The 24,591-nt window shown below is 41.7% G+C and overlaps 1 protein-coding gene across 1 annotated transcript in view; it reads left to right on the top strand.

The window, feature by feature from the left end:
• Pappa (pappalysin 1) overlaps positions 1-24,257 on the top strand; it is a 231,453-nt gene extending 207,196 nt beyond the window's left edge. Inside the window, exons 20-22 of the mRNA XM_057784762.1 lie at positions 8,829-8,900; positions 13,411-13,509; positions 23,957-24,257. Of these exons, the coding sequence (XP_057640745.1) occupies positions 8,829-8,900; positions 13,411-13,509; positions 23,957-24,064 (279 nt within the window). The 3' untranslated portion in view covers positions 24,065-24,257. The remainder of the gene's footprint in view (positions 1-8,828; positions 8,901-13,410; positions 13,510-23,956) is intronic.
• The last annotated feature ends 334 nt before the right edge of the window (positions 24,258-24,591 follow it).

Raw genomic sequence — 24,591 nt, 5'->3', positions numbered from 1 at the left:
CTGCACTCGAGTTCATCCTCTGTGGATCGGACCTCATTCAATCACATCTATTTTATGGGGGACTTGTTCACAACAGTTTTTCACTCTATAATCTTTTAGTACACCTCATCAGCTTCTTTCCTAAAAACCTTGTTTTTTTTTTTTCTCAACAGGTTTTCCTCAACAAGTGCCTAGAATATTAGTGGGGAAAATGAGGCCAGCGCACATAGGATGAGGGCACAGAGTTGGGTCCCAGCCTAGTGTCTGGTGTCTGCCTGTGTAGGCCGTACTCCGCAGGACAGGGCTCTTTTTCATCTCTAGCACCTCCATGTAATTGTACTTTATGCTGCTTCAGTCTCTTCCATCTTTCTCCATGCGTTATTTCCTCAGAGGAATGCAATAAAAATGGGATATTCAGTACAGTGAACTAGCGCTGCCTGGTATTTATGGAGTGCACACAGTATTCAGGCACTTGGAAGTCTGCATACAGCATGACTTGAATCTTAGCTCATAGTCTGTATTCATGGATACTGCTATCACAGGTATCCCATAGAGATCAGACCTGATGCTACTCTAACCTTCCCACGATACTGGGACAGGGTGTCTGGCTTGTGACCAGATGATGGTAGATGTCCCTGAGTGGTATCACTGCCATGTTGACCTTGAGGATAGCTATTGGTTTTTTCATGTGACCTGACCAGTTGAGGGCTGCACAGACTCTTTGGGACTCTACTCTCATATTCCAAGAGAGCACAGTTTTGAGGTTTCCATGGACCCATTTGAGCACTGACTCTTCATCTTGAAGAAGCAAATGGGGAAACAGGAGCAGAGGGTGGGCAGGGAAATCTCAGCTGTGTCTCTATCCAGTAGCCTTGCTGCCTGGGATTATGGGAGCCACTGTCTGTCTGCCTCCTGCAGATGGAGATCCAGATAGCTTGGTAGAACCTGATACAAGGTGTACTGTTTCTTAAATGAGCTGAGGGGATAGTTTCTTCAAGGGCTTACTCAGCACTCTAGGCATGGGGACTTGGCCCGGCCCCTCTGGTGCCGAGTGCCAGTGTCCACTTTCCCTCCTTCCCCTGCCTCTTTCTCTGCTCCTCCCTTCTCTGCCTTTACTTTTGTCTTTACCATTTGGTTTCCTTTAATCCCGTTTCTGCTTTTAAACACTGTTTCTATCTCTTTTGCCATCTCTTTCATCAGGTTCAGCCTCTCCTCCTACACTTGCCTCACCCCAATCTCTCTATCTCTCATATATATGTTTTCTTATTCCCTAACCTCAGGCTCCTCCTCTGCTATATTACCCATTCTTAGCCAAATCAACAAAGGGATTCTCCCTAATGCCCCAGTGTGTATGACTTAGCTGAACACAGGCAACATTAGCCTTAGAGCCTGTTTGCATGCAAGACTCCCCAGTCAGCCTAAACCCCTGAGTCTAGGCTAGAGAAACCGAGGATTGTAGTCTGAGAAACAGTTCCAAGTCACATAGCAAGGAAGCATGACCTACCATTTAGGATTTCAGATTGGTAACATCTCTCACCTCTTCCCCCCCACTACCTCCCACATGCTCCCTTTAAACAGAGGAGCATCACCCCATACTAGAGACTTCCCTGCCATGTTAGTACCAAAGGTCTTCTTGGCTTGGCTCAGCTCCTACCTTTTCCTCACAGAAATCTTGGCACTAAAGTGTTCAGTTGAGTTGTAATTCACAGTGAAGTAAATCCGGGGATTTGGAAGCTCAGTAACTGCCCCTCCTTGAGTTGCCCACCAGCTTGCCGGTCACAGTCTCCACTGTCTCCCCTGGTATGCCTGCTTTTATTGATGCTGGACTACCAAGAGAGCCGTAACGAGGTTCAGATGTCCGTCAGTCTCTGGAGGCCTCATTATACATGAAGAAAAAAAATGTAGGGAAAGGGAGGGGACGAAGGGCATAGATTGATGCCTTTTAGGAATCAGCCAGCATAGCTGGCCTCTGCTGCTCCTTGGCCCTGAGCAATGAAAGTTTCAGAAAGAAGACTGGCGCAGGCATTTTCAGGCCCAGAGAGGCTTTGGGTGGCTCTTCTAAGAAATGACTCCATTCCCCAAAGTGACAGACGACGGTGGGAAATGTCGCTCTGCTCCTGCTTAGCCACCTTTGCTTTAGGGCAAGAGTATGACAGACCAGAGCTGACATTTAATGCATACCTGCTGTGTCCCCATGTATGCATTACCATCCACTACTGCATATACCCACTCACAGCCTCCCACCCCCCTCATTCATATGCATCGCTATGAAGTATATGGATTTAGACTTCTATTGTTTCAGGGGAGAAAATGAAATCTCAGAGAAGGCCCTCACCCGATTTATTTAACCACCCCTGCAGCCCCTATGGAATATAGAATAACAACAAAGGCAAGGAGTTTATTGATTTCTTGCTAGGGATGTGCTAGCAAACCCTTAATAAGAAGGTTTGTAGGCATGTGTACACTCATGCACCCAGGGACAAATGAGCTCTGATATTCGGCATTTACCCATATCTCCAGTGTAAACATGCTTTTGTAGGATGTCAAAGTTTCTCAGTGCCCATCCCTGACTACCAAGTTGAAAAGACACAAGCACTTGTGACCCTCTGCATCTCTTGCAGCCCATCTGCAATAGAAAACAGTAAATAGTCCCTTAAATTTACTTTAGTTAGGCATCTTGTCACAGGAGAAAAACAATTAATAAAACTTGGTACCTTACCCTTCTGTTTCATGTTCTGGGACAAATTTTATTGTTTTTCTAGACTACAATTTTCCTATTACTGAAATGAGATCTAGGCATTGGTCATGTGCTCAAAGTTCAAAACCACATAGAACCAGGCAAGTGGGATGGATGGGGGTGCTAGGTGAATGTATTGTTCTCTATGTTATTTTACACACAGAAGCATATTAATTTTGAAATCTGGACTGTTTACTGGGTAGTTCAGAAACTCAAAAGATTGCAAAAAATGCAACATATTCTCATGTATCTGCCCAACATAGATGAAAACTTAATGCAGTGAAAGTAACTTTGTTTTTCTTGATGTGAAATAGGATGCTTCTATCAAGCACAAAGCTTGTTAAGTTCATGAAACCACTACTATATCAAAATATGAAACTTTTCAGATAGCCATGAGACCATCCATTCCCCTAGCAAAGTATTGTCTCTTTCACCAAGACAACCAGCGTTTAGATATCTATCAGTATTCATTAGCGGTGCTTATGTTTAAACTTAATTGGAATCATAGTCTTATAAGTTTCATTCATGAGCATATTTTAACTTCTATGAAGAACAGGACTATGATTTTCTTCTATTAGGGCTCTTTTCCCTTTTCAATAACCCTTGTCACAAATACCACAGACTCTTCAGAGACAGAAGTCTGGCAGACTCTTCCTCTAATTGAAAGAGTGAGGTGATTCACAGTCAATGATAGATGGAAATGCCTCTAGCTTGGCATTGGATTTGCTGTAAGAAATGCTAGTAATTATAGGAAGTATGAAAAACATCATTGTCATCATAAAAATTTGTATGATGTATGTGTGTGGCGTGTGTCAACATGTGTTTGTGAAAGTCAGAAAACAATGTTGTGAACTCTTTTCTCTCCTTCCACCTTAATACAGGCTTTGAAGATTGAACTCGGGTTGTCAGTTTCTTACAGCAAGTCTGTTACCCTGTAATCATCCAACTAGCCTCCTCCCATGCCCCACTGACATTGTTTTTTAAAACCTTTTTCCAGATTGGGGTTGGTTCTAGCCAAACACAGCAATGTGGAAATATGGCATCATGTGGCCACATTTTCATGTGTGTGTGTGTGTAATAAATCTAGAGTTTTGTTAATGTTGAAATATTCCCTCTCTTTGTTTTGAATATTGGGAACTAATTTATACTTTCTAAAGTACTAGTATGCCAACGCAAGCATTTCTGTGGTTTGTGCAGCCGGAAGCTGCTGGCCTACAACCTTTTATCTAGAATTATGGGAGATTCTTCCCCATCCCATCTGGACAAGGGTCTCTGGTGTACACCACTCCTTTCTAGGGCTCCCAGGAATGTTACACAATCAAAGATGTATCTCCTGTCCTCACAATTATCTAATTACTCCAGGTGACTGAACCTTTGGCCTTTACAATTTTTTCTAGAAAAGGAGTGGAGAGAAGAAAGAGAGGAATAGAAATAAGAAAAGGAAGGAAAGTAAGGAAAGAAAAATGAGTGTGAATAGACTAAGTATAGTGTTATGTAGTTTGTTATTGCACTGTAATCTGTATCATTTGTCTCCATTATACCCAGTAAGATAAATGTTGTCATCATCTTACAGATTGAGTTTATAGTCAGAAACATTGCCATTGCCCGACTTATGTAAGCTATGTTGTTGGATTAGCTACAGTAGTTTCATTCTACAGCACATCCAAGGTGCACATCTGAAAATAAAACTATATAATACATGCAGACAAAGGATACAGAATTTATTTCCTCAATGAATGAAAGAAGCAAGGTGGGAAACCTTGCCTGGGTCTTAAAGTCAGAGGTGATTAGTAAGTTTAGCCTACCTGATACAAAGATGAAAATACAAAGATCCCTCAATGCAAAGTCATACAAGGAGAAATGCATCCACCGTCGCTTGACTTCCCATTCACTCATTGCCTCATTCACATATCCATTCATAAGACTGATGGTTTATTCCTTCAGACATTTAATATGTGTCAGTCTTGTGTTTCCAACTTCATTTATTCTTTAAACTTTAGGGATACAGATGAACACAGTGACTGACAACAAAAGATGTAAACAGTAGCACTAGTTGATAAGATTCACTCCTGGAAGGTCCTGCAAATCAAGGAAACAGGAGAAGTTGTCTGAGAAGGAATCCAGGAGAAAGATCTTGACCCTGAGACGAGGAAGACCTTGTAAGGGTCTTTCACACATGTCCTTGGTTCTGTTTTTTTTTTTTTTCCTTTTTTTCTTTTTTTTTCTGTCTTTCGTTTCTGTCCTTTATCTTTGGAACACTCTGCTCCTCCTACACTTGCCTCACAGCCTTTCCACCTTTCCAAACCTTGGGTCTTCCCCTCAGTCAAAAAAGGAAGATACTTTATTGTTATAATTTTATGGGTTCTGAAACTTTGAAGAGTGGAGAGTTTGAAGTCCAGCCCTTGGTATAAGGCAGAAGTCGGTTTACTTGTTGATGGAAGCTGCATATGTATGTGATTTGAACAATTTAATTTCAAATTGTCTCGGCTTCCAGAGTCAAAATAATAGTTTTCTAAGATTTGTGATATAGCAGTGAGATATTGTGTGCACAGTGCTTGGAGAGTTTTCACTTAGGAGAAGGTTTTGTTCTGAGGGCAAGGCTGATGGTGATGGTGGTGGTGAATGAGTTCTTAGTGACTCCACTAATCCTTTTGTGGTGATTATGATGGTGGTGGTGGTAGTGATGCTGTGAGGGTGAATATTGATGACTAGTGATGATGGACAGATGTATTATTCACTTTGTGTCACTGTGAAAAACTTATAGGGGGAAATATTTACTTTTGCTCATAGATTTGAAGGCTTCAGTCCATGAAAACTTGATTAACTTGACTAACAACCTTCTGAACCCTCTGTGTTATAATACACACACACACACACACACACACACACACCATGATGAGGATATCTGATGTCTCAAAACTTTTTCCCTGATCACACGGGGGCCAAAGGGAAATGAAGGGAGGATGATGAAGGGGCAAAATAAAGACTCTTTAAAGTCATGCCCTAGCCTCTAATTCCTCAGATTAGGACTTGCCTCCAAAGTTTTCACTACTTCCCAATAGTCCAGTAAATAATTAACTTACCAATGAATAGTTCATTGATATGTCAGATCATTCATGAATCAATCCTGTTTTAAAACCACAAAAGCTGCTTAGCAAGAATTAAACCCAGAAGCCTTTGTTGGTTGCACTTCTGGTCCTGTTGATTTGCGATGAAGGTAATTTCATTCATGAAGAAAAGAAAGTTCAATCTTTGCCCACCCAAAAGTAGAGAATGAAAGTCCTCTTATAAGACCTGATATGAAAGACTCTAGTTGGGTCAGGTGTCTATTGACTTTGAGAAGACCAAGGCTGGCATTTGAGGGCCCTCGCAGGTTCTCCCCATTCATGGTGCACACAGCTTGCCCTCTGCTTGCGCTCTCTCTGTCAGTCTCCGTCTTGGTCTCATTGGCACACAGAGTGGCCCTGTGGCAAACAGGTGGGTGTGCAGCCTTGAGTGGCAGTGGAAAGTCCAAAAGCTCGAAAGATAAATATGTTCATGCAGATAGTACAAAAGTTCTTTTTCTGAGCACACATCAGATAAACCCCAGGAGACAGAACCTTGTACAGTCACACCAGCGCACTCTTATAGGAGGACTAAATTAGCTCTCAAGCAAGGGCAGCACAGGTATTTAAATGCCTGATGGATTTCCTTGCTGTTTTCTTCTTCTTCAACCTTTAATAAATACTCTCCAATATCCCCGTGGTTGGGATGTCAACAAACTTTTGGCTTCAGAGAAGACTGTCTTTGTAAACTTCCTCAGAGAAGGAAGGCATGTTGACTTCCACTTTGGCCCCATGATTGGGAAGTAGTGGAGAGTATTGATATCCCTTCCAAAGCTCTCCTTTAGATGGACTCCTTGCTTGCCTCTGATGCAGACAGAGGCACCTGAGACCTGGAACCACTCTCCCGAAGTTAGTGCTTTGTCCTAGAAACCATTCTTAGTATTTGTCCATCTTAATCTGTCATTAAAGTGAGCATGGGATTTTTCAAGGACCCATTTCATATATGTAGTACCGCACTTCATAGCAAAATTTTATAAACAGCTCAAGTTAAGATAGTAGCATACATGTTTTACTTCAAATTCTGTGCTTGCCCTGGTACTGCAGGAGGAACACCAACACTCAGGAAGTTGAGACAGGAGTACCTCGAATTTAAGTCAGCCTGGGCTATATAACAAGACTCTTTCTTAGAAAAGAGGGTGGGTGTGGCAAAATCCTATGACTTCACTTATCAATAGAGATATCATGGGGCTACAGCTCAGTCTACGCTATATGATTATTATCACTAACATCACTAATTATTAATATAAATATTTTATTAATTATTATTAATTATCATTAATATCACTAATATTCTTTGTACATTCAAGAAGTAAGGAAGGCATGTGGGGAAAATATTGTCAATTGAATAAAATGATCTCTACGTTGAAATGGATCCTTTCCTTCATTAAAAAATCTATTTGTTGAATATTCTATGAGTTCCAGGCACTGTCTCAGGCAAGGAGATCTAACCCATGAAGCTGAAACACGGCCGAATGGAGAAAAAAGTCACCCTTCTTAGTCTTAGGCTGGGGTCATGTGATTTTTTTCTGTCAGAAGCTTGCCAAGAAACTAATTACACTTTGGCTCCTGAAGAAGTCTGCCCTCGGGGAGAGGATAGGATGGTCACATGCATTTCCCACTCTCTGTTTGTTTCTTAATTAAATTAATCAACTGGCACTCAGCCAGTAGAGCAATCCCTGCCCATACATATACGTCCAGACCTCCACGACTGGCCGTGACATAGCTGCCTCTTGCTGCACACCCAAGCATATGCGATTTCACTTTCCTAAAGAAACAATTGTCATTCCTGATGAAGAGAGAAGCTTCAATGGGAAGTCTAAAAGGAGTCTTTAGGAGTTTGATGATTATTCTAGTCTCCAAAGCATGTCACCTTCTTGGTTTTGTCTATCTCTCACTGTTTATCAATGTTAAGAAATATTGTCACTTTGGATTTTATGTAATAAGTTAACTTTAATCCTTTTTGGAACAATTGGTTTTCAAATCCTGATTTGCTCACTTAACAGCTATGGAGCTTAGGGAGTTTATACTACGATGACCCAAGATGAATTCCTACCTCACAGCACGCTAGCAAGAAGTAAACACGGCAACACATTAAAGAATGCACTCAATATACCTTTGCTGTTATTATCACCATTGTAACTATTAGAACTAAACGAGTACACTGTGTGTGTGTGTGCGCGCGCACGTGCGTGTGTATGTGTCTTCTGCTGAGGTGGTTATGAGAAGAACTGTGGAAAAAGGGAGATGTTTAGAGCACCCATGAAGAGTATTTCAGTAACCAAGAACCAATTCTCTAGAAAACAAGAGTGTACAGCGTCAGGATGTTGTCAGTAGGCTCATGCGACATTGTCAGAACATGCCGGCAAGAAGGCCTTTTCTTTCCTAAAGTGCCCTCTGTTCCAGAGGCTAGCCCATTCCTTCAGCAGCCCCTCTGCTCTCAGACTGGAGTGTGCATCAGCAGTGGAGACACTTGCTCTTCAGATGCAGAGAGGCACAGTCTCTGCCTTCAGAGACCTGATTTAATAAATTCAGTACAGGGATGAGGAGTCTTCCCTCAGTGGGGTTCTACAGTGATCTGATCTAAATGATCCTACACTTGGACTTTCAGAAGGAGCTTCTACTGGGCAGAACTTTATTCCATACTTTTCTCACATCTTTTCACTCTATACAGCTACAAAAAAAAAAAAAAAAAAAAAAAAAAAAAAAAAAAAAAAAAAGGTTTTTCTGCTCTTGCCTTCTTCTTCTTCTCCACAATTCTGCTTCTCCTCCGCCATTATTCCTGCCAGGGAAATAAAGAACCATGACACATACAATGAACACAAGTATTATTTTAATCTTCAGGCCCCTGTTATTGCAAGTTCCTGGGCAACTTCTTCAGGTAAATACCAGGGTGAGGTCAGGACTTGGATAGTCCAAAAGAGGTGAGGTGATTTAATGTGGTGCCAGCAAACGTTGATTCCCTCCCGAGCCCAAACCTCCCTGATCCCCCTCTCTCCATCTCTCTGCAGAGGATCGTCTGCACTGCTGGTCTCCAGTGGTATCCCCACCCTGCTCTGATCCACTGTGTCAAAGGCTGTGAGGTGAGTGACAGAAAGAGATCTCTCCACTTCAAACAAATACTTCCGACATTTGCTTTTGATGGTTATGGTTTACTAGACCTACTAAGCAGCGCATAATGCATTAATATGGTTGTTACTGCTGACACAGAAGTGTCATCATATTCTACAGATGACAGAGTCCACAGAGCGATAGAAACATACTGGAAACAAGAAGAAAGTTGGGATAAAAGAGTGCTGAGAGTTTGAGGCAGGAGCTTCTTTCTGCAAATGCTGTACCCTAATGTTATTGGAACACAGGGCTTGAGAAGACGCTCAGAGACACGATTGCTGTGCAAGCATGTGGACTTGAGTCCACATCCATCACTCACACTGGGAAAAGCAGACATTATGGCGTATACTTATAACCTCAGTGTCACGGAGGTAGAGCAGGAGCATTCTCAAAACTCCAAACCAGCCAGCCAGCCACAAGGTACAGTGAGCTTGAGGGAGTAGAGCCAAGCACATCCTCACAGCTCCATAGCCAGCCAGCCCAGGCACACAGGACAGTGAGCTTCATGTGTAGTAAGAGATCCTGGCTCAACAAATAAGCTAGAGAAGAATTTAAGAAACCACCTGACATCTACATCAAGGCAAACACACACACGCAAACATATGCATGTTTCCCTCCTCCATATACATATATGTATACATGGCAACACAATGCATGAATATAAGGCAGCATAAGTCATATTCATGTAACATAAATAACATAGCAACTATTTTAATAGCAATAGAACATTGAGCCTTTATACTATGGCATGAGGTAATTTTTCTCTTAATTTCCATTTCACTGGTGACCATTACTTATAGAAGAATTCTGTCTGTCTCTCACATCTTGGTTATTTGCTGTTTCTTCAGTCCCAGCACTAATCTGAACCATTTTGACTGAAACATTGAATTTAAGTGGAAGATCCTTTCTGACCCTCAAAGTTGTTGACTTCCCAATTAACCCATTCCCTGGGCTTGGAATGATGGAAAGCTCTCTCTCTCTCTCTCTCTCTCTCTCTCTCTCTCTCTCTCTCTCTCTCTCTCTCTCTCTCTGTCTATTAGCAACACTTTAGGGATAGAGTCAATAGGTAGGTTCTTGGGATACAGCTGTTTTCTCAAGGAAAAGTTTTCACAGAAACCAGAGCCATTTCTCTTCTTCAGTCCTTGTCACTTCTTAAAAGGATGCAACACAGTGTCCCTACAAATGCATAGAAAGAAATATGTGTCCCTATTCTTCTCAGATGGAGTTGAAAAAGAGACTTACAACCACTTCCAGATAGGTATCAAAGCTCTTTAGTCTCAACAGTCCACCAAAGAAGACTGTAGTAGAAGACCTCATTCATGTCCTTAAAAAATTGTGTGAACTAGAAATGCCCTACATAAAAAGGTCATCTAAACCTAATCATTTTTAAAGGATGGGGAAACAGATTTAGGTAATTGTCTTCTGGAGAATTGATGGAATTCCCAAACTTAGGATGGCCCTAACATGACCTAGTTCAACCTGATTACAGTATGAACAGGAAATTGGGGTCAGAAAGGGTTGGGGTACTCTGTACAGAATAATAGCCAATGAGTCAAAACATGAGTCCAGATTTTTGGACTGCCAATCTGCAGTTTTTTTCTTCTCTTTTGTCTGCTACCAGCTCATAACCGCTTCCTATAAGTGCCATAAAGTAATAGGGTCTTGCATTTCTTTCCTGTAGTTAGTGTATTGTCTCAGAACAGGCAGCATGGTGCCTTTAAGGACTCTCATTCTTTCCAGTTACAGTCAGAATAGCAAAATATGGCCATGGTCTTGCCACTGTTTACTTCTGTCCATTTCTGTGGATCGGTGCTGTGCTTTGGGAAAAGGCATCTTGAGTTACCTGAGTATTCACTTTGCTGAGCTGGCAGTCTAGCCATTCAGTGTGACAGCAGAATTTGATTCCTCCTTTGACTCAGCATTGAAGCCGAGAGACCCTCTGTCCCTGCCGAGCACTGAACCTTGACAGTGATGCTAATCGCTTTTACCCCTGCAGGTACCGCTCATCCTCATCTGCTCTTCTTAGTTTAGTATCTGTGTCTTATCGAGAGGTAGAAGGATACTCAGAAGGAAAATAAATGCTGGGACCAGGAATGAGCTATCAATCTTCAAGTGTCCAAAGGAAATCAATATATTTTCTAAAAAGGACGTCCAAGTCCCATCTTTCTGTTCAAAACTGTGTCCCAGCCAATTATATGCTCATTATGTGGTCAGTCACTATCTAAAGTTCTGGGTATACATAGTTTTGTGCCAGTTAACATAGCAGCTGTGTCACCTGTTACAGTCACCTATAATATCTTTTGTCCCTCATATAGCCACCCATTAATCATTTTACTAAATATTTGCTGACTATATTGTTGATAAATATTTGCATAAGTTGCAAGACATCTTCATAGGAAATTCAGGGCAGCAAACCAAAAGATATACGTCTAGTATGTGGAAAACTTATAGTGATAACAGAAGGCAAAGATAGAAGTCTAAGATTATGAACCATACTGTATTTAAAATGACAATAAGAAGCTGTGGAAGCATAGAGCATTCAGGGGTCACTAGAAATAGTTTAAGTATGAGTTAAGATGATTTTTGAGCTATATCAAAAAGGATGGATTTTGTTTGTCTGAATGCCCTATTATTCAGAGTATTAACTGGACATAGGATAAATCTCTACACAGCAAGCTTTTCCATGCTGTATTCTATCCCTAAAATTTTCCCTCTAACCCCACCTAGTAACTCCTTTTTATGACTGTGATCTCCACTTAAATGTCTTAAATGTCATTGTTTCCAGGACCTTTTTATTGAGCAATCTTAGACAGGATCAAATACTTTATTTACTATAGTAGCACCGAGTGACTATTTGATTAAAGACCTTTTCTTTCATAGATAAAATCTAGATGAATAGGGTAGATGGATAGATGGAAGAGTGAATGGATGGATGGATGGATGGATGGATGGATGGATGGATGGGTGGGTGGGTGGATAGATTAACTATTGTGGCTACAGGAAAGGGCCACTCAGGAAGAGACCACATGGAAAAAGCCAACTACTCCTTTTCCAACACAGTTTTCTCAGGAAGGGACTATGATTCACCTTCACAAATCTGTACACACATATGAGGAAGAACTCAAATGGAAAGGGCTTAGGCTCTGCTGTTGAATATAGCTGTAGCAATGTGCTGACCATAGAACTTATGACAGACTCATCCCTCAGTTTGCAGCCCCCCTCCTCCTCTCCCTTCCTCCCACTTCCTCTCCCTCCTTTCCTCCTTCCTCCCTCCTTCCCTCCCTTTTCCCCTTCTCTCTGTACCCCAATTTGTCATGAGGAATGGCAGACACAAAGGCTGTGTGGATACAAAAGCCAGTCATGTAGCACAGCTTAGACTCCTTGTGAACTTGGTTCTCCTTAGAGTCAGCAAAGGTGGGAAGGAACGGTGGTAGCAGGTGACTCACAGACAGTGTGCTGGGATGAGATTTGGACAAAAGATGATGTCCTTCCCACACCAGTACCTTTAAATAGCTTTCTAGGAAATTTGGAGAAACAGATGAACAGGGCTCATGTTTCCTAATATTAGAGACACACAACATACCATATTGAAAACTGGAGTGCCCCCCCCCATTGGTGTCATCAAAGAGACTTCTAGAATTTCCTCAGATCCCCAGGATTCAGATTAGCAACAATTTTATTCTCTTTTTCCTCATTTTTGGAATAACACAAGGTTTATAGAACTCACTGAAGAAAATAAATTAATGTGAACTGGAGCATCATAGAATGGATAGGGGAATTGGGGAAACACAGAAGCAAATAAGTTTAGATTACAACTTTTTTTTTTCATTTCTTACCAGTATGGTTTTGGATGAAGTCATTTTGTTACCTTTCTCTCCAGGTGTGGGCCTATGAAGAGAGAATAATCATGCTGACCTCACATGTTTAGAGAAATTGTAAAAACAGTCCTGCCAAGGCTTCAGACACTGAGTTTATCTGTGTTCCTGTTAGGAAGGCCACTATTAATACACACATTCTCCATCCTAATCCCTAATAATCTGTAATTTTTATATTTGCAATTCTGATAGTTTACACCCAGATTCCTAATTTGTGTGTACAGAATATACTAAATTAAAGAAATATAAAGCCAGAAATGCAAATTATCTTATCACGTCTTGAAGTAAATTGTAACTTCTAATTCAGAAAGGAAGAAGGGGTATATTTTGTACTTTAATTTTCATACTACAGCAAACAAAATATGCTTCTCAGTATAATCATACTCCAGCATGGAAAATATGGCCATATAAATGTTTATAAATGGTAAAAACAAAAACGTACCCTAATGGGATTTGGGGATTGACAGTCAAATTGGCTGATGCTGATTTGTAAGAAGAGAAACTGCCAGGAAATCAAAGAGGCCTCAGCGAATGGCTGAGGACATTCCCCTTTTATGTCAGACAATAACAAAGTTTTGTTCAATTCCTGCTTCTCTTCCCTTTATAGCCATTCATGGGAGACAATTATTGTGATGCCATCAACAATCGAGCCTTCTGCAACTATGATGGTGGGGACTGTTGCACTTCCACAGTCAAGACCAAAAAGGTATGCCAACATGAGCCTTGTCGTTCCCGCCAGCTTTGTGCCTCTAGCCTGCTGACCAAAGTCTCTTCTCCAGGTGCAATGCCTTGCTGCCGTGACTTGCTTAGCATCCATCTTCAGGCTTACTGTTAGTCTAGCTTTTATTCCTTTAGTTAAGAGTGAAGCTCTGTCATTTGCTGGATGCTGGATGGTCTTTGCAGAGGTACTCTTCAAAGGGTAGTGTTTCATGTAGAAGCCGATGCGTAAAAGAGCAATATGTACTTTACGAACAGACTGGAGAGAGGAGCCTGGACGGAGAAGACCCTGCATAGTGAGGAGTAGCTATATCACAACAGCAAGGGAGGGAGCAGGGAGGTGCTGAGGGCAAGAGCGTTCGAAACAAGAGACAAGGTTACAAATCCTAGAGAGATATATATTCTGAAAAATACATCCAAAGTAGAGGGGAAGAAAGCACAGGACACTGCCTCCTAGGACATCGACAACCTTGGAACTCTCTATTACGTATTTATGTTGTTTTACCTGTGGGATTGGAGGTGTATGAAGGGCCTAGTCTATGTGCATGAAGAGGGTTTGCACTGGTGTCATTTTGTTCCTCTGGCATTACAACACACACACACACACATACACACACACACCACAATGGTTCGAATATTTGTTGCAAAATAGGAGCATTGGAGTGAGATATTATTCATCAGCCACTTCAAAGAGTCGTTACCTCTTCTAGCTTCCTGAAAAGAGCTAAGACTAGAATTTGGGACTCCAGTTAAGAGTGAGGTAAGAAATCCGGGCACCCTGCCGTGAAAAGCATTCACATTGCAAATGTGCCATAGGAAACATGTCAGTGTTTGCAGCTTTCTACCCTCTGAGGCAAAAGGTCTTTCAATGTCAGAGATGATTTGCTCAAATATTTCATCATAAAGAACTGGGGTCTGCGCTGCTAGTAGAGGAAAAGAAAAGAATCTTAGTGACGGCTGAGTGCTTGATGATTATCCACACAGCCTTCTCGTTCCACTAATGGGACACTGCGACCAGAGGAGGGATGCTTTGTGCCACACGGCAGAGGAAATGACACAAGGTGCCTGGCTCCCAACCTAAACCCTCTGATAGTGCAATGCCCTTAAGAAAGTTAGCTGCTTTAAGAAGCATGCTTGCCTCATGTTGCAGGGATGAATGGGCACACAGTCAAATCTAAGAACTGTTAATGGCTGACAGTTAATCTAAAGAGTGCTTATAGATTTTCTGAAGTCCAGTCAGCCCCGAGTGGGCAGTATTTTCACAAAATGCTTGACCTATTATGGTTTTGGTTTTGTACTTTTACTAAAACATATTTTATGCTTAATATAAGAGAATACAATCAATTTCCTGTTAACAAACTTTATCCTAAAAATGAAACAATATATATTTTATTCTTTGGGAAATCTAGAAAGAAAGAAACAGAAGAACACACTTATTCTCTTCCAGCCTGAAGAAAATCATGGTTGCTTTTTATCTTGAATAATTTTTGTTTGACTGTTTCATACATTTTAATAATGATTCTAATAACTTTTATTCCTCATTCCCCTCTCACACCTTCCTCACCCATTGAAAATCTCCTTCTGAACTGGTCCAGATCCTAATGTCTTATCTTCTTTTTGTGTCTGACCCACCGATTTAATCAGGGTTTCTTGCCTGAACTTTGGTGGGGATTATTTATTCGAGCAAAGGCAACTTGCCAGTGGTTATACCACTGAAAAAAAATAACATTCCCATTTTGGTGTGTTTTCTTTTATGTATTTTGTAAATATAAAGCTATGCACGTCTATGAGCCATTGCACTCCTAGTTTTGGATCTAACGTCTGTTGACTTAGCACAAGAACATCTATACACATAAATGGCCTCCCACTTCAGGTCCTTGGGATCTAATGTCTGTTGACTTAGCACAAGAACATCAATACATATAAATGGCCTCCCACTTCAGGTCGTTGCTTGCTGTTCTTGTTTATAGTCGGTTGTGATGTGCAGCATGTGTGCTACATAACCACTTACTTTGACTCTTGTCTTGAACTTTCGAGGTTTTCTTTTGTACACATAAGTACTTTCAGAACTCTTATTGTTACTTTACAAAATCATTCGTAGGGTTGAAGGTATAAGCATTTTTAATGATCTTGATAACTGTTTCCCAATGAATATCATCTATCATAATTCATATTTTCCCTCATCAGAGTACTCTGTTGTGTTGAAAATGAGTGAAGGATGTCATTTTTATTTCAAAGAGAAGTATCCGTAGAATTACAGCTCTGTGTGACCTCACAAATTGGTCAGAAAGTGCCTCTGATTATAATACTTTTTATACTACTGTAATTTATAAACTAAAATATTTAAAAAAAAAAACCTAAGTTTACTTAGGAGCCTTCCTAAGCATATTACTTTTTTTTTTTTAACAGGACATTTTGTGGGGAGATGAAATAATGTGACCAAAGTCCAGGTGCAGATTCCAAGTTGTTATAGTAGCTTATTTCCAGTGTGTGTGTGTGTGTGTGTGTGTGTGTGTGTGTACACGCACGCGTGTGTATCCGTCATTATTTGTCTCTCTGTTCCTGAGTTGGGTGCTTCTGCAATAACTTCAGACTGCTGAGCCCTTCCTTACTTAGGCAGTGTTTCTTCACTAAGGAGTCCTAAGCAGCTCTGTGATGATCTTGAATATATGTCCTGATCTTTTCTTCTCTCATTTCCTTTCTTGTCTACCTACAATATAAATGTAGTCTAGGAATTTTCCATTAACATCTACTTTGTGTTGCTCCACCCTTCTGGATAAAGCAGTGGATTGCATGGTCATCTTCCAATGAGATGACTTTCCACTGAGCATCTTCTCTGGAGGAGGTTGTGTATCCACAGTAAGTGCCAGAGGGACACAGCTGCTACCTTGTGAGACCTGCCTGTTAGGGACTATGAGGAGCAGGAAGCTAGTGACAGTGCATTCAGTTGTCTTTGCGAAAATGTGATGATGAAGTCTGCAGGACTTCGGGGAGACAAGTTCCCTAAGGATGGAGGAGAGACATCCTAGTGATTGTTAATGGTTTGGACACAGAACGGTGGTGCTCCATGTCCAAAAGGATTGACTAGAGATGCTAAATGACTCTCTTAGGGTGTGTGTGACGTTGTCATGGTTATTCTGTAGGCTCACCAGTGTTTAACACTTCTCAAAGTTAGGATTCCAGATTGAGGAGGGAAGGTCCCCTGCATTAATGTCACATGTCCTTCTATTGAAATTGCCCAATGCACCTTCTAAAAAAGTTCCAACTTCTTGAACCATCTTTGTATAGAATAGACAAAATAACTTGGGTTCCAAATAATTATGAGGCTTTCCCAAGTTCCTTTGATCAGTGGTTGGCAAAATTCAAATTCAAATCCAGTTTTGTCTGACTCACACACAAGTCCCGGTCTTGCTTCTGCACAAGGCCGAGTCTCAGAAGGAGACAGTACCTGTGAACAGGGGCTTTGTTCTCGTGCCTCCCAGTGTAGGCTGAAGAGGTTTTATGGGGAGTCCAGGCTGCAAGGGAACATGAATTTGGGAACCTCCCTGTAGAGGATGAAGGTAACTATCCCAGAAACAGCTTTCCCCAGGTATCGTTACCATACCAGGAAGCCCAGCTTGGGGGTTATTCTGTGTTTACATGAAACAGGAGAAAGTTCTGTTCCTGTCTCCATCTTCCCCAGGAGGTAACCTCTTACTGGACAGGAAATGCTTTCTTGGCTTCGTGTCCTGACCTTTTCTATTATGTCCACTTCTCGCCCATACCCTTGGCCTCCATCAGAAGAAATTCCCTTTCTCTGAGTGCCCAGTCTAGTACTCAGAAACTCACCCACAGCACAGGGGTGCTGCCAACATAAGAATGTGTCTGCTGAGGACTTATTACACACTGACTGGTGGCGGGAAACTCTGTGCATGTTGTTTCCAGAACTGTCTGCTGAGGAAGAGAAAGGCTTGGGAGATCAAGTAAGAGTACAAGGTGACAGAGACGTCTGTGGGATAAGATCCTCTACTACTAGACAAGCTGTTCCAGTGAGTGGTTATGACAGTCGACTCTGTCACACGCGGTATTACCTGCTTTTCTCTGTCATTTCATTTCACAAGTAAAATAGCTCTCTTGTAGGAATTGATGAAACTCAGAAAGGTCAAGGTCATCAACCAGCAACTAGCAGGACTGAGATACAAATCTATAGCATTTGATAAACATGTTACCAGACACTAAGCTTTCTGACCATCTTTCAGTGGGCTTGTGAACTTTCTAAGCGTTGTGTGTCTCTCCTTATAGCAAGTATCTTGCTTTATACATATCCATACACTTTAGATAGGCTTTTCTGTATCAAGGGCTTTCCAGTCACTTGACTAAATGTGATGTCTGTGCAATGATAACCCTTGCTATGTGAGAGATACTGTGAAAAGCCCTGCGCAATAATGGACTGGGCTCAGCCACACTCAGAGTATCATAAGGACAAATATCTAAATACTTTGAGCAAGTGTTGGTGACAACATAGCAAATAAAGAGTGTTAACAAAGTTTCCTAGAAAAGGCTACATAGCAGATGAGACATAACACATCCATCAGACCTCAGATGAAAGATTTAAGAAAGGAGCAGACACAGGGGAAAGGAAGAAAGAGTGTCTTACCAGAGGGCACAGATTATTCCAGGACCCAGACTTCAGTTAGGGGAAGGGGGAGAAAGTCACATCTCCCTTTGTAGAACCAGATCCGAGAATAGAGGAAATAGAAAGAAGCCTAAAAGGATAAGGCTTTAACCACTCAGGCTAGTATGTCTGATCATTCTACAAATGTAATAGGGAAACAGAGAAAGTATTGCAAGCACAGTATCAGCTTAGAGGAGCCAAAAATGCTCCTTAGAAGGTAGGGTATATATGCCCAAAGTAAAGGATTAGCAGCAGAATACAATACCCAGCTAAGCAGAGCAGCCCAATTCTTCCATGCCCAGTGATCACAGATACCAAAAGTGCCCCTTTTCCCTCCAGTTCAAGATTGGCCCTGACTTTTTATGTGCAGCAGACATGGAAAAAACCTTTTCAATTTGTTACTATGAATGACTTCAATTCTTCTGTCTCAAGGTGTTATATTCAATGTCACTATTATCAATATCATCACCTCCACCATCTTCACCATGTCACGATCAATGATGGTATTGTCATGACCAATATCACCATCACCATGGCCTGTACCATCATGATCATTATCACCATCATTCCATGAACACAGATTTTGTGGAATACACTGTGCTGCATTTTTTTCCCCTGGAAAATCTCTCTAGATATGATTCTTATTGTCTTCATTTTACTGAAACAAACAAAAAACCCAAGCCCAGAGAAAGAAGTGTTTTTCTTGAGAGTATACCTTAAGTCAATCACAGGGCAAGCACTTCAATCGAGTTCTCTTTCCATCTCTACCAGTAGATTTCCTCACCGTTAATACAATATACATAAACATGAATATTTTACTCACACTTGTACACTCTATCCATTGATTGTGCTGTATCCACCCCACTCTCAAGAAGCATAGTGTTTATATGTGTCATGATTTCTACTTGCCTTGTTAATGATTTATAAGGACACTAAACAATCCCTAAGAATTGGGAAGATACAGTGATTGACCCAAAGTACCTTAGCATAGGGGTGGCAGAACCAAAGCTTTCAGACTGTCAACACAGGATACCTCTTAGTTCCTCAACACACACACACACACACACGAGAGAGAGAGAGAGAGAGAGAGAGAGAGAGAGAGAGAGAGAGAGAGAGAGAGAGAGGACTTTCTATTACCTCTCCATTGAGTATGAGTCAGAATCCAGTCCTTGCCTGTCTCCCAACCCTAGACAAGAGCTATAGCCAGAGCTTTGTGGTATATTTGCCCAAGCTGCATTCCTGAGCTATTCACACCCATAGATGAAGGGGTTAGCATAGGTAGCTCACCCAGATGGAGAAAACTCAGGCCTGAACAGCGTTCTTTAGCTAGGAGGAAAAGGGAGAGATTCCTACTTTGAGTCATTGATCCAGTCTTGTTAGCAGAGCTTGACTTGGGACAACATAGCTACATGGTTACTGGGAATCTTCAATTATGATCTGATCTGGCCACCATAGTGTGTGGCAGATTTCTGTGGCAAGTCACATGGAAGAGAAGCTGAGTAGGGATTCAGAGACTGGAAATCAGGCTCATGGCTTTTACCATATCAGACTGTGTTCCTTGTCCCTAAGCCTAGATTTTTTTCTTTGCAGTAAGATGAGTCTGACTCCTACTCTTCTTGTTTCTTAGGGGTCTGGGGTGGCACTGAGAGATGATGGTAAACACAGATGAATGTCCCTGGCCTCATGCCAGCTAGTGACTCACTTCTTCACATCTTAGTTTCCTCTAAGGTATAAGCTGGGGCTAATAAGAATAGCTGCCTTATTAGGGTTGCTGGGAAGCGTTGAATGAGATAATGCAGGTTGAGATTAGCTCAGGCACCGTTCACCTTCAGAGACAAAGATCTCAGAGCTGGTTTGCAGAGGAGCTGACTTCTGATTCCTCATCAGAACATTGTACAAATTTTATGCAGGCCTCTGCCTCTTACTTGGAGCTTACAAGTACATTCTAAACTTCTACCATGGTCTTCTTAATACACCCATATTTAAAGAACATAGTGAAACTCAAGATTCCTATTTGGAGACCAAGTCTTCCAGACTTTAATCATATTCTAATTATATTTTTCACTGTTTAATTTCAGATATGTCTCTCTTTTTTGTTTTTTATTATTTTTTATCTAAATTTTAAAATTTTTACATAATAGCCCCTGTTCCTTCTTCCTCCCTTTCTTCTGTCCCCACCACCTACCTCCATACCTCCCCTGCTCCCGTTCTCAGAAGAGGTAAGGCCTCTTTTGGAGAGTCAACAAAGTCTGGTATACTAAGTGGAGCAAGACCAAGCCCCTACCCCCTGTAATAAGGCTAAGCAATGTGTCCTACCGTGATCTTGGTAGGACGGAGCATAGAGATCTCATCCAAACACAGTCAAATTAGTGTAAGAATCAGCTGGTGCCGGAGCTCTGCCTGCCAGCGACTTTGGAGCCACTAAGAGAACTGAAGAGGGTAGGGAAGGAAACAGGAAAGGCAGAGTTTGTTGGGAAAAGTCTTTTCCAAGTTCCTAAGAAGGAGGTATGAGCAACTCAATGGGAGAGGGTTTACCTGGCATGTATAAGGCCCCAGACTTAATACCACACACACACACACACACACACACACACACACACACACACACCATGATATCAAAATTTTTGGACAGGGTTCTGCTTTCTTATTTTCCCATACAGAGAAATATTTTCAGCCTTATTGGTTGTTAAATCATAAATATCAATGTATATTATATAAATTGGGAAACTGAAGTTCTAAAAAGGAAGGGGTTCGTGCAATGCTACATCTGTTGTGCATTCACGTGTGGATGAGTCCACTCGGGGTCTTCACTTAGCAAATATTCAGATCAACAGTTGCCCCTCCTCCTTCCCAGACCGAGCAGACCCCCAAGTGAGAACAGTTCTGTGCAGGAAGAGTTAAATGTAATGTTGTGTGCTCTCCTAAGATCAAAGAGAAAGGCGAGGAGGTCTTGAGCTAAGACATGTGGCAGAGGACTCAGGAATTTGAACGAACAAAGGCTACAAATGTAAAAATACTACTAAAAAAATTGTAGTGTTTGAAAAACTCTAAGGGGCTACAGCCCAGAAGGTGAAGGAGAAAAGAGGCATATGAAGGCTGAGAATCATACAGTGCTCAGATGGTGCTGCGCCCTGGACCTATGGCGAAGAGTTTGAATTTTCTTCCATGAAACTGAATTTGTTAAATACTTGTCTGTGTAGTGTGTGAAGTTGCCCTGGTGGAAAAGAATTACACAGAGAATCTAAAGAAGACATTAGTGCTAACTGGAATGTTTTAAAAGGCAGAACATGAGCACGGCCAAGAGAGGAGGCAGGAGGACGACGGGTCAGGGACAGACTCTGGAGGAGGGAAGGGACGAGAGGCTGACAAGATGGTGGATATGTGAGAGGAAAGCCTGACTTAGCATATTTTATTCCTCACTGAGCAAACCCTGTACATTGGGCCCTGTTTGAGGGATTCTCTGTGTTTTTTCTTGCATGAACCTCATAGCCATATGTAACATTGTTGCTGTTCTAATCTCTGTTTTATACATGGTGAAACTACGGACCATGACAGAGAGGTACTTTCTTTAAACTACACAGTGAGCCGGAATCAAGGAGGTGCAGTCCAGGCCTTTGGGCTGCTAGAATGGGACTCTCCATATCTAGTCAGCTATTAGAGTTTGCCTTTGATCTATGCTCAGTCTCTCCACCTGGGACAGGCAGTTTCTCTCTGTGTCTTTTCCAGTTCTAACATTGTGTGTTCCTCCTGAAGATGAAAAATCTATGGGAAATAAGTCTAGGAAAGAATACTGTAGATTCTAGAGAGAATGTTTAAATTTTTTCTCCACAAACAAGTCCTCAGAGCAGAGGGGCCTTCCTCATGCTGCAGTCCTTAAATACAGTTCCTCGTGTTGTGGTGACCCCCAAACATAAAATTATTTTTGTTATCACTTCATAACTGTAATTTTGCTACTGTCATGAATCGTAATGTAAATATCTGATATGCAGGATATTTGATACACGACCTCTATGAAAGGGTCAGTCAACCTCCAAAAAGGTTGCAACCCACAGGTTGAGATCCACTGCCTTAGAGGCTAGGCTGTAAATGCCCTGAAGGAGGAAGAGCGGGTGTAATTTGAGAGGCAGGTGCTTCAAAGAGAGAAGACTGAAGCTGACTAGCATGGCACCAAGTAAAGTATCTTTTAATTGAAAGGTGAAGCAAAGAGCTGTTTTAGGCACGAGGGCGGGGGGGGGGGGCATGTCATGTCAGGGGAAACAAAGAGCAACTCACTATTTCTGTGGCTTAGGCTCTAAGAAAACTATAATGAACAAGACTGGCCCTGTCTCTAGTTCAGTATCAAAGAATTGGTGGGAGGGAGCTGTATCAGTGTGTCTGCAATCTGTGTCCATGAATATATGTCCGTATAATTGATCACTTAGTTTATCAAACATTGTACTAAGTATTTTTCATGAGCTATTTTATTTATCCTTCATCACAGTGTCAGGAACCATAAGGATGTGCTTCTATTGTTCCTACGTAATGAATGAGTTTGCTAAGATTCCAGAGCTTGTCACATGTTCAAGGTCATGCCAGAAATACGTGAGAGAGAGGGACCAAGATTAACACTTCAAATTTAAATTATTGCAAAAATTTCAGGATTGAGAAAGATTGTTAGTGTGGAGGCTAAGTGAGGAGAGAGGGGTGGGGAGAGAGAGAATTAGTCTACAAATACATACGAAAAAGGAAGACAAAGATGCTTTCAGGGACAAAGTGAGCACTGGAGACCCTGCCTAGGCAGGAGGCGAATGAGGTCATTAAACCCATCCGCGCAGATGGGGGACCCTCTGGGGATAGTCACAAACAAATGTCATGATGCAATACGGTGAAATCGGCTTGCGTTAGTTCAGGCTGGGACTCAGCAGGGATTGCACTGCAATCTTTGGGAAGACGAATCATCTGCCGGATGGGGAAGACACTTGCTCTGTTGGACTTTTCCTACCACTTTCTAGAAAGGCCAGCCAGCCAAGGTCACAGAGCACATGACAGGGTGGACTGGGAATGGAACTTTGGCCTCTCGTTTTTTCTTATGCTAAATTCTGTTTCCAAGAAAGGTTCTCACAAAAAATTCAATTCAGAAGTTTTGTGTAAAATGCTTCTTACTTGGGACTTCAGGCTCTGTAGAGGTCATACAAACTTGTGTCATACATTCTTTTGATTTTATTTTTGCCTCCCCAAACCATAAATACAGTATGCTCAGAGAGCTATGTTCATTGAAAAGATATGTTCACATCTTTTATTTTAACTTATTGATCACAACAGTTTTCTTTCTTAGCTTTCTTTTCCACTGTAGAACTGTATTAACAAACTGTATTAGTATTCATAACGATATCTACCCATGTCACCCAGCCCCTAAAACTTACTCAGTTATTTCCGAGGCACAGAGAGAAGTGGCTTGTTTTACTTTAAGTAGCAGATCACTTACTTTCAGCAAACAGTGTCCCTTTGCTGGTTTTAATTTCATCATTGATAAAAGGGCAGTTGGTGTAGAGTTGTAAAGGGGAATCAGAATTTCTTGTATGAAAAGAGCATTGCCTTCCCCGTAGCGATTGTCTTTCCAAAGGCAGCCTGCTGTGACAGCGACTGTGAAACTGCGGAAAAGGTTGTCACAGTGTCACAAAGGTAGAACCATGACGTGACCCTGAATCTCTGTTTCAGATCTGTGATTGTCTTCTTGTTCTTTCCCACCACACTGAAAGCTAAACCAAACCATCTGATTCATCCCAGTGTTTCCTCTCTTCAGGTCACTCCCTTCCCTATGTCCTGTGACCTCCAAGATGACTGTGCCTGTCGGGACCCTGAAGCCCAAGAACACAGCCCGAAAGACCTTCGGGGATATAGTCACGGCTAAACAAAGAGTTGTCCGAGATTTCCCAACGCCAGGACCCGCACCCCTCTGGTATTGATTTCACAGTCTGCTGCTCAATGAAATGGCCTCTCCACACCAGGGATCCTTAGCACCCAACCGGTCTGCCTTTAATTTCACCCAGGAAGGACCAACTGTGGGGCAATGAACTGAATCTCACCATGTTGAATGATGGAATGGCATACTATCCCGTAGTCTAAGATGGATTACGTACACAACATGTAGTCCCAGAGCCTCGGAAAATTCTAACCATTTGTCACATGACCACAGCCCAAAACAACAACAGAATCATGTTTTGTATCAAGAAGTATGCACATCTGTGGTTAGTGCACATGCATGCATACACACCCAAACAAACATCTGTGTGAGGGCAGTTTTAGAAAATAAGCAGAAAACAACTGGAAAAACAAAACAACAACAAAAGCGCATCTCACTCTTTCCTTTCCCAAGTTTCCAGCCAACACTGACCTTGGGAGAAAGAGACTTATAGAAACTACAACAAGGACTGAAAA

The sequence above is a fragment of the Chionomys nivalis genome, chromosome 11, assembly GCF_950005125.1.
Source record: "Chionomys nivalis chromosome 11, mChiNiv1.1, whole genome shotgun sequence".
NCBI classification, from domain to species: Eukaryota; Metazoa; Chordata; class Mammalia; order Rodentia; family Cricetidae; genus Chionomys; species Chionomys nivalis.
Note: the sequence above shows the minus strand (reverse complement) of the source record. Positions and strands in the feature narration are given on the sequence as shown.